Raw genomic sequence first — 10,849 nt, 5'->3', positions numbered from 1 at the left:
GTGATGTTTACTGAATACCAAGATTTTATACTTATTATTAATGTGCATGTTAAAAAGAAAGTGATGTTTTATCTCCCATTTTTTGGTTACAATTTATATTCCTGTTGAGAGTCACACAGGTACTAAAGGGCAACATCAGGGCTAGTCTCCAAGTGAGGCTCTCTTCAACTGCTTCAATATGAGCATAGCTGATATTTTAGACAAACTAAACAAGAAAAGCCCGGCTCTGAGAGTATTGGTAGTAAGATCATCTCTTTCACTTCCTATTTCCTGTAAAAACATGGCAGTGTTGGTTAAGAGCAGTTATCAAAGGCTTACTTATCTGTTAAACAGTTAACATATGTCACCATGTAAATGGAGACACTCTATTTTGCTCTAAGTCCCCATTCTGCTTAGTTCTTTTGGGTCATTTAAATATCAGTGTTTCCAGGGTTACATCATCTGGAGTAGAAATCTTCCTTCCATGCTGCTCCATCTTTGTGACTGATTTTGTCTTTGTGACTTACATTTTGTCACAGTTGATAATATTGAGAAACTGGGGTTTCTTTTTCTCTATCAGTGAATTTTATCTGCCAACTCTGAAAGTGACGACATAGGGAAATGAGAATTTCATTGGTTTTGTCAAAACACAGGCCTGTGGAAGTGAATAAATATAGGCCAGCGAGCATTACAGTCTCTTGAGCACTTTATTTGTTATAAAGACAAATCCATAGCACACAATGGCACCTTCTTACTTCCAACATCCGGGATTACAAACGATTAGCTCATAAAATGGTCTCAGGTTTTTAATGTGTTGTTTTAGATATTATTGAAACCTTATAAAAACAAGACTCGCTACAAACGGGATCGGTGTTCAATGTATATTAAATGAGGTCAGATAATTAAATTCAAAATAATTTATAAATATTCAGATAAGAAAATTGAAATTACAAAAGCATATTTTGGTCAACATTAAACTGAACTACAACTGTGTGTGGTTAATGCTATATCTACACAGCTAAGTTTTTGTTAAAATACAGTTTTAGTTATCAAATAGTCTACCTCATTCTCCAGTACAATCACCTACTTCATTAGCTACACTCAGTACACATTTCATCCAGAAATCACCCGTTTTACTCTAGTCCAGCTATAATGCACACTCTTCTGTCTCAACAGATGCAGTCCACAAAGTGCCATCATTCCCTGACTACAAAATAAAATACAATATTTAAAGGTAAAAACTCAGATAACTTCAGAAATGGTAACCCATTCTTTCTGTGTTCATGAAAATAGGCAATCCAATTGGAAAGTTTTTGAACCAATGTAAACTCTAGAAAACTCATGTTGAAGTATGGGAATAAGGACTCTGCACTAATATAGTGCGTAACAATACAGTGTCAGACTCGCCATTTACAATAAATGCCTTGATTGGACTTTCCCGTGGATTGTCAATATGCGGCTGAAGATCAAGTTTACTCAAGTCTGTGGGAAATCCTTCATGTTTTCTTCCTCTCATTTTCAAACAGGAAGAGAAGGGTTTTCAGGCCTCTTGGGAAAACCAAAAAAGTAAAACACTCACACCCACAAACAACTTGAAAACAAAATGGCAGACCCAGTAATCCTTGACTCCATGTCCAAATGAAGTTGGGGCACTAGTACATTTTCAGTGTTTGTATTTCGCCCAAGGTATCACATCGTGTGAGATTCCTCAAATAACTGAGAAGTCTGAGAGCTACAAAAGAGAAAGCATTTAAGGCAGCAGTTGATGTCTACATTTGGATTCCTTTTTCAAGTTACATGTCCAAGTCTCCATCGTAGGCCAAGGTCAGTGGCTTCTGATGGCGAGGTGTGCTTTGATGTGGTTTTGGCTTCTTGCTGCAAAGGGAAAAGAGTTCTTCAGATAAAGGTTACAGAGCTTTTCTTCAGCTGTCAAAGACAATTTGAAGACTGGGAGTTCTAGAGGAAAAGTTACAAATGACTCACTTATTAGTGAGTGTGGGTTTTCTCTTTTGAATAAGTCGTGATTCTTATCAATGGAGAGATAGCTGGTGGAATGCACTGTGGGGAATTTGATCATTGTGTGAACATCATAGCTCACACTTTCCCATTCTATGCTGACCGACTCCAGCTTCACTGGGCCCATAGTAGAGGCGTGTAAGTAGTCCACATGATTAGAAACTGCAGAATTTTGTGTATGCCTGTATTCCTCAGTTTAGTTCTTTTAAAATATAAGCCATCATATTCAAAATATTAAAAATGGTTTAGTGGTTTAAGTGGCTTAAAGGAGAACCGTTTTCTGCATTCATGTTTACACACAGAAAATTGGCCATCTGCTGCCCACTGACTCCTGAGCTACCATGACCTCCGCATCACAGATGTTTAACATTTTAAACAGCTGGGGCAGCCAGACCCCTGTGTCTTACTCTGGCCTTGTTTTGAAGCAAACATATTTCTGCGCTGGCCTGAAACCTGCTATTTATTTGGCTCCCAGCCCACTGTAAGCTAGCAGAACAAGTTCACCAGTTCTCTGCAAAATCATCCTCACCTGGGCCTCGCTTAGCCTGTGAATGACAACTTTCCTTACAAAGAGGAAGACTGTTTTTCCTACTCACAAAGAACCTGGCATATTCACATGGGTAGCTACTGTGTATTGCCATTCTTGTTTCTTATTTACAACTGAAATTTTGTCATGGACTCCCATTCTCCTCAGAGCCTGGCTCTGCCATGTCTTCTCTTCTGCCCTGTCCTTATCAGGGACCCCTCTCTCTCTCTCTCTCTCTCTCTCTCTCTCTCTCTCTCTCTCTCTGATTGGTATGGCATGTAGTCCATAGCAGCATCTATTATTTATTTTTATTCCATGCCTACTGAGTGCCAAGTCTGTGCTAAGCATTTTGTATTTCTTCCTTCCATAAGTCCCAGAAACCTGATTGGGAGATACTTGTTAGAAGTAACATTCTCTTCTGCCTGGAAAAATGAGTTGAATTTTATATCCAGACTGAATTTAAATTAAAACAAAGCATTTTAGTTTATAAAATGCAGTGGTAGCATTTACTCCTGTGTCATCTGCTGTCATAGCCATCTGTCAAGGGAGCATCTTCATCACTAAGCAGTGTCCCGTTCCCCCTCCCATGTTCCCTGGCAACTGCTAATCAACCTTCTTTTCACCCCCTGGTTAGGGTGGTGAATTTCCTGATATTTGAATTTATTAGGATATAAAAAGTTTGAGAGGAACCAGTTGTAGGAAGGATTTCCTAATTTAAAATGCCCAAAATCTAATTTAAAGAGCAAAATTAATTTTTTTCTGATTGATGTCTGAAGTAAGCCATACATGTTAAAGAGGTAAAAATTATTTCTAAAATTCTACTGAATGAAGCCATACTTCTTCCCAGGGGCCTTCAGCCAGCACCTGGCATGCAAGGGGTCCCCACAGAGGGTTTGCTGAGTGGTGGGCACAGGCTGCCTGCGGCAAACAGCTCCCAGGCAGAGAAGCTGATGGGAAGCAGCAACTTGATTTAGAATCCTCTGCAGAGAGAGCCCAAGCTTCCACATCCTGCCTCCCAGGCCCTCTCCGGTTCTCACAGGGGTATTGTGTAATTACTTGACTAGCATCCAATTTAACTTTATCCGTTTGAGTCATATGTATATTCCAGAGGCTTTATTTGGAGCTCAGTGGAGCTTCTAGCACGGAAAATAAACCTGGCTTGAGGCAGGGTCCTCAGCATGCCGACCCAAGCATTTAAAGGTGGTTAAAAAAAAAAAAAATCAGTAGAGAGGTTGGGACCTCCTGCAAGTGACACCTTGTATATCTACGTTGGTGAGTACAGAATTTCTTCTGAAGCAATGGCAGAGATGTCCTCATGACTCCACGATGTGGAAAGGAACAGGGAACCCACAGAGTGAGAAATGCAGATCCTACAGTGTTTGGCAGTCTGTTCTTATTTTGCATGTGCTATATTATATGCTCCTAGATGGACAGAGAGAGAGAGAGAGAGAGAGAGAGAGAGAGAGACAGAGAGAGAGAAACAGAGAGCTGGGGACCTGGGGAGTAGAGACAAGGAACAGCAACAATGGCTAGATTTGTGTGAGGAGATAAAACCATTGCCTGGGAGACATGCAAACTTGGCTAGGCTGTGAGAGTGAGGCCTGGAAAATTCTTCTCAAAATGTGCACAGATGTAGATTGATGAACACAGTTTCCATGGCAGGGACAATGGCGTGGTGAGCCATGCATGGCCTGGAGTCACTGAGGTTGGGGTTTCCTTCAGTGCGACTCATTTCACAGTGTGTGATCTGTGCACACTATGAGCTCAAAGATCTCAAATATGAATGGGTAAGATCTGAAAACCTTTGCAGTATTTAAAACAAATGAAACCCCTTCCTAATGCTAACCTGGGAACTCTAGAATACAGGTCCCTGTGCAAAGCTTTTCAGGCTGGTAGAAAAGCTCCCTAAAAGGGAAGGTGTGCGTGGCGTCCTTGTAAAAAATCATCTTTGGAGTTCTGGGATCCTTTTTCTTCTGCTCTGTTGGAACATGTCATCTTTAAGATAAAGGTTCTTTCACTTTTTCATCCCTAAACTCTGATGTTAGGGAAACACAATCACATTTCTTCCTCAAGCAAAATCAGGGACTGCAAAGGCCTGGCACAGGCTACAATCGCCACTGCCAGCGCCCAGCAGCATCTTCCCCCGTGTGTGTGTGTGTGTGTGTGTGTGTGTGTGGTCATCCTCCTGTTGAGCCTTACAAAGTGCCCTGGACAGCCACTACTGCAGGCAGTCACACAGCGTAAGACCATGCTGCTGTCCTGGCTATGAGAGATCACAGAAGACACATTTTAAAGTGGCCTTTTTTGAGGATATCTGTGTTTTAGCAAAGTGAAAGACCGCATTCAGCCAGGAAAGCAGGCAGGCCAGCCTCTGACGCTTCTAAGTAAGTGCCTTGGAACGCACCCACAAGGAACACCCCTAAGCTAGCTGATGCTGCATAGTTTGATGGAACATTTTTGTTTGGACAGCTATCTGTGAGAATCAAGCCTGTGAAAGCCAGGGCAGCACTCTGAGCCATGGATGGTGAGTCTGATACCAAGCGTGTTGCCAGAATGGGCATAGTTATCTAGAGTGTCTTCCAGGTACTATGTCTAGATTAACCACAAGCTCACCTAGTAGGTAGCTTCAGTAAATCATTATTAGATGTTTATTCCCAGGGGAACCCAAGCAGGCCCTTACCAAATCCCCAACACTAATGGATGCTCAGAAAGTCCTTGTGGAAAGGAAATGCTTAGGGAGACTGTTTTTCTGCTTTTCTCAAAAGTCCTTCCAATGTTATTATAAGTTGCTTTCATTTAAAGTATACGTCTAAACCCTGGTATATGGTAGGAATCTTACTACCGCAAAACCTTTGTTTTGGTGGAAAGCAGAACATCTCCAAACTGTCATCTTTGAAGGTTCCTACAAACTATTTAGTAGAGTAGGCTGCTCTGAAAACAGGAATTTGGCTGTCTGTAGGCAGCTCCTTTGAGGCAATGAAGGAATGTCTCTGCTGGCCTGTGGCTCACGGTACTGGTAGAAATGTAGGAGTTAGTGCTAAAGTAGAAACCTAGGGCATCATTGCATGTAAACACCCTGCAGGGGAGCTGAAGGGAGGGAACCTGGAGAAGAACCTTGCACTTTGGGGATTAAAGAAAAATTTCTGTGCAGTAGCTAGTTCTATGTCTAACGTGCACACATTTGACTTTTAGTCACAAATCCTAAAGTCTGAAAAAAAAACCCCATTTTTATTAATCAAATCATTTATCCATTCACTTATCCAGGTTTCAATAAACAATGATCCAATTTGTGCTGTAAAAGAACCCATAAAACATACTTTCTTGGAAAAGAGAGAGAGAGAAAAAAGAAAGAGAGAGGGAGAAAGAGATACCATAGAAGAGGTGAGCCATTATAGGTTTGAAGAGAAAATGGATTCTAGAGAAATGTCTAGAGACCTACAAGACTGACCCCAACTAAAAATTTGAGCAACAGTGAAAAGGCTACCTTAAATACCCTCCCTGATAATGAGATTGAAGACTTATTCTTCACTGTCATAGAGCTTTGATCTAGTAGCTGATGGAAACAGAAGCAGACACCCACAGCTGAACATGGAGCAGAACTAGAATCCAGCTGCAGAGAGAGACGACAAGACCAGGCTACAGAAACCCAGAGAGACAGCTACCCTGAACAAGGAGGAGCTAATAGGCCCCCAGAATGATGGTTGGGAATCCAGCATTGAACCGACTCAGACCCCCTAAATAGGGGTCTCAGTTAGAAGGCCTTGGGCAGTCTAAGGGACCTCTGCCAGTGGAACCAGGATGTATCCTTGGTGTATGAAAGGACTTTGGGAGCACATTCCCCATGGAGAGACATTCCCTTAATCTAGAGGCAGGAGGAAGGGCCTAGACCCTACTCCAAATGACTTGACAGATTTTGTTGATCCCTCCTGGAAGGCATCACCATCCCTGTGGAGTGGGGGGGTGGGGGTGGGATGGGATGGGAGGGTGGTGGTGGGGGGCATGGGAGGGGGGGAGAGAGAAAGAGAGGAAGGGAGAGAAGAGAGGGAACTGGGATTGATATGTAAAATAAGAAAAAAATACTCTCTCAGCCTAGACACATGGGGGAGGGCCTAGGCCCTGCTCCAAATGATGTGACAGACTTTGAAGAAATCCCAGGGAAGGCCTCACCTTCCCTGGGGAGCAGAAAGCAATGGGATGGTGGTTGGGGGGGCAGGGGAAGAGGCAAGGGAGAGGGTTGACACGTAAAACAAACTTGTTTCAAATTTAAATAAACAAACAAGAATCCATAAAACGTAGTCAACATAGTCTCTCTTCTAAAGTCTTTGTGGTTCAGTAGAAAGTTGACAGATATCTAGGCAAACACCTATACTGTGAGCATGAAGTAGATGGCACAGGGGAGGAGACACAGAGGAGCTATTCCAGGCTCCTTGAGAAGGAAATAGGTTGGAATTTGAGTTTTACTGGAAGCCTGGGTGGAATGCCAAGAATTGGTTGCAAAACTTCTTTTTTGTTGAAGGGGTCATGGGGATTAAACCTTTATTATAGGGAAAGGTTTTATTCAGAGGAGATTGTGAATAAACACAACAGGACAAACACAATGGCCAGGGAAATGTGAATAGACAGAGTGGGCTGTTGGGATAAAATAGCTGGAACAACAACCCAGACTCACAGACATGCTGTGTCTCAACCAAGTGTGTGGAAATGAATATGGTAAAGAGGAAAGAATACACCTGATTGCCAACAGAGGGGCTGATGGGATTGCCCCGTGGCAGATGTGGAAGTATATGTGAATGCTACCTAAAACCATTACTACCATGGAATGAGCGAAATCAATACTTCACGGTAAGTATTAACATATGACATGGGATTGGGTATACGAGTAAGCACATTAATTAAATCCTTGAGTGAATTATTTTTATTTCATATAAATACTTAAGTCGGTCATTTTGAAAGATATTTTCTCATGTGAGACAATACATATAAATGATTTGGGGTCCATGCAGCATAGGTTAGTCTGTCCAGGGCCCAGGGAATAGCAGAAGATGGAACTGGGAGTTGTTGGGGTTTGGTCATGAAAGACTTTAGACATCCAGTTAGACAATGAAACATGACCTGGACTTCATCAGTAAAATGAGATCTTATTAATGGCGTAAAGAAGAGAGGCGGTGATCACTGGAGATGTAGTTTAGGAAGGCTAGTGTGGCCACAGGATGAAGAAGACATGTCTAAATCTGAGCGTGGGTCTTTTATATATACAGTATAAGTTGGCCACTGTGAATAGAAGGGAGAAATTCTACTGGTATTTTGTCGTCATGTCTTCTCAGCAATCATGGTTTTGTGCCCTAGTCCCAGTGTTTGGGAGTCTTAGTCTGAAAATCAAACTGAGTTTAGATCACCCTAGGAGGGACTAAAGGAAGGAGGGAGGGGGAGAGAAAGAGAGAAAGAGAGAGTGAGAGAGAGAAAGGGAGGAAGGGAGAGAGAGCAAGGGAGGGGTTTTTGATAAAAAAAAAAAAATCTTAGTACCAGAATCCAGAATTCATAGCTTGGAGTTATATGCAGTCTTATTAAATATATGTTGTTGGAAGAGAGAACTACAGATTAAAAATGTGTAACCTGAGGGGAAGGGAGAATAGTATCGAAGGAAATATTCATGGATCTACATGTATTTCTACGTGTAGAAATATTAAAAACTACATGCTGGTTTTCAAATTCCCAGGTATCAGAGTGCATAGGGAACAACAGAATCTAGATTTGGGATGATGCTGTTTGGATTGAGGACATCCACTTGTTTTTATGTTGCCATCAGGCAGACCAATGATCTGGAACTTTATTGTCTGTGACTTGAAGAACATCTACCTATAAACCTTCATGTCCTATACTGTGACTTTTAGAACATTCCCCTCGTCTAACCCTTTCTGTTGGTGGGTGTCTCTGAAACTCCTAGGAAGTGTTCAGGCTCACATTTGTTCATTATGACTAGATGTCCACAGTCCAACTTATCAACTGAAACACTTAAGCTGGTCCAGTCATTTGATTACAGGGTGGATGACTGCTGGAGACAGCAGTTTTCTACTGCATCACTCTGGAAGTACTAGCTGGATTGAAATCTCATTTCTAGGAATTCAATTTTGATCACTGCAGGTGGTAAGAAGGATAAAAGTCATCCGATTTTCTTCACCAATTTTAACTGACCAAAAGCAAAGATTTTAAAGTCTATGGAGCCTTGGAAGCAGAACTTGAAAATACATATACAGATTTGAGTCAGGATTAAAACTTGAGTCAAAAGTCTCAAGAAATATCCTATGAGACAGATGAGAAATATAAATATCTCAGATGGGAGAGAAAAAAAGCCAAATAACACTTAGATCTCATAAAAAAATCCTTGAAAATGTTGCTTTGGAAGCTAATATAATATTCTTCACATACTTTATAATATTCGAATTTATTTATGTGTATGTAGTTTCAAGAACTGATCTTCAACTAAAATATATATTCTGTAGAATAAACTAATTAGAATTTTCAGAGTAGGCAATAGGACTAGTCACTTACAAAGCAGAAGTCCCTGGAACTGACAGCTAATTAGATATTGATACTTAATATTATCTTTGTTATTCAAAATGCATTAAGAGGGGGAACCAACTGGTTAATTTACTCTAACATAGGCCCAATTAAGAACCAACAATAAGAATAATGTAATAACTGGAATTACCTAAAGTAGTGTTCTCAGACTGGCAACAGATCAGAATTACCTGGGGAATTTATATATGTGCAGAAGTTCTGGCCATACCCGAAAGAAAATAACTTCAGAACAACATTATGACCTAGCAGATGCCTCATATGCATGATGATAAATACAGCATCTGAATCAAATGCTAAGTACAAAAATGTCAAGACATGGTTTGTCTATCTTCTAATATTGACTGAAAGCCTAATAAGATGTGGTATCAAGTGGTAATGATACTGTTAATGGTGCCATAGTTCAACTGTTGATCTCTCTCTCTCTCTTTTTATGGTCCTGAGATCCTTGTCATTTTTACCAACATCTTAACAATATAGTTCCTTTTAACATGCCACACACACACACACAAATAGAGCTTACATAATTTCCATTCCTTGGTACTTACCAAACAAGATAGGAAGTAAATACTAGGAAAATCATGATAAGAAAACTGCCACCTGAAACGCCATAAACCCACATTTTTACTCGGCCATCTGTTTAAGACAGAAATAACATAACAACCTTAGCACACAGTCAGCAATGTTTAGGCGAGAAAACACATATACATGGTAACATAATGTTTACAGCCCAGAGCTAATGATTAATCCTACATCTGAAATGGGTGTCTAAGCTAGTTGATTACTCAATGGGCATGATCTGTGAACTACCCCGTGGAATCAGGTGTCCACAGTTTTCTCTCCTGAGCACAGCAGGAATAACAGCAATCAATAGAAAATATAGGTCACGAGTTTGAAAAAGAGCAAGGTGGATATAAGTGAGGGGTTGGAAGGGGTAAGGCAAGGTGATATAATTATACTAATAAATTTTAAAACAACATATAATTTATACAACATTATATCAGTAGCCGTGAACTTTCTAGATATGAACAGTTTATAGAACTCTAATCTTTAGTAAATTAGCCCTTAAGAACATTAGGCTGTCAGCCAAGTGTGGTGGGTCAGGCCTATGATGCCAGCACTTGAGAGGATCACCCCAAATCTGAGGCCATCTTTGTCTCAACAAATGATCAAACAAAACCTTTAAGGGTTAAGGGTGTAACTGCATTGTAGTAAATACATTTTTGGCCAAATAATTTCTCTTCCACCTAAACTGACAAATGTCCATAGTTGTAAGCTACACATTGGCGACTGCTGTTAAATATAAAAGGGTGTCAGCAAAGAAGGAAATAAGGTATGAATAGGTCAGAAACTAAAATATAAACCCAAGTTCCCAACCCAACATGAGATACTGACAGCCCTTAATTCATCAAATCCACTGGAGGATATCTGAACTTGTTTGAAGATGCTCATATATTTGCAGATGCAATGTAATAATATCAGCGTTCTCCCAACATTAAGTACAACAGCCACAACAAAAAAAAAAAAAAATTAAAAACTACAATTAAAAAGATAACCACACTTCTCAGACCATTCTTTTACCAAAAGGGAACACATTTCAAAAGCTCTTTCTCCTGAATGAAATTAGGTGAAGGAAAATAATCAAATGGGGTTTCTGCATCACACACCACCCTCCCCCAAGGTCCAGGGAACACACCCTCCCCCGAAGTCCAAAGTTGAGGGCGCATTATGGAAAGAGGGACAGAAAGACCA

General features: G+C 40.7%; 1 protein-coding gene across 1 annotated transcript in view; it reads right to left on the bottom strand.

The window, feature by feature from the left end:
* Positions 1 to 667: 667 nt before the first annotated feature.
* The window catches only part of LOC127236398 (thrombospondin type-1 domain-containing protein 7B-like), a 48,985-nt gene continuing 38,803 nt past the window's right edge, over positions 668 to 10,849 (bottom strand). Inside the window, exons 12-13 of the mRNA XM_051204016.1 lie at positions 9,646 to 9,733; positions 668 to 1,854 (exon numbers count right to left, since the gene is read on the bottom strand). Coding sequence (XP_051059973.1) covers positions 1,773 to 1,854; positions 9,646 to 9,733 — 170 coding nt within the window. The 3' untranslated portion in view covers positions 668 to 1,772. The remainder of the gene's footprint in view (positions 1,855 to 9,645; positions 9,734 to 10,849) is intronic.

This window comes from Phodopus roborovskii, unplaced genomic scaffold (assembly GCF_943737965.1).
Source record: "Phodopus roborovskii unplaced genomic scaffold, PHOROB, whole genome shotgun sequence".
Taxonomy (NCBI): Eukaryota; Metazoa; Chordata; class Mammalia; order Rodentia; family Cricetidae; genus Phodopus; species Phodopus roborovskii.
This window is presented reverse-complemented; position numbering and strand designations above follow the sequence as displayed.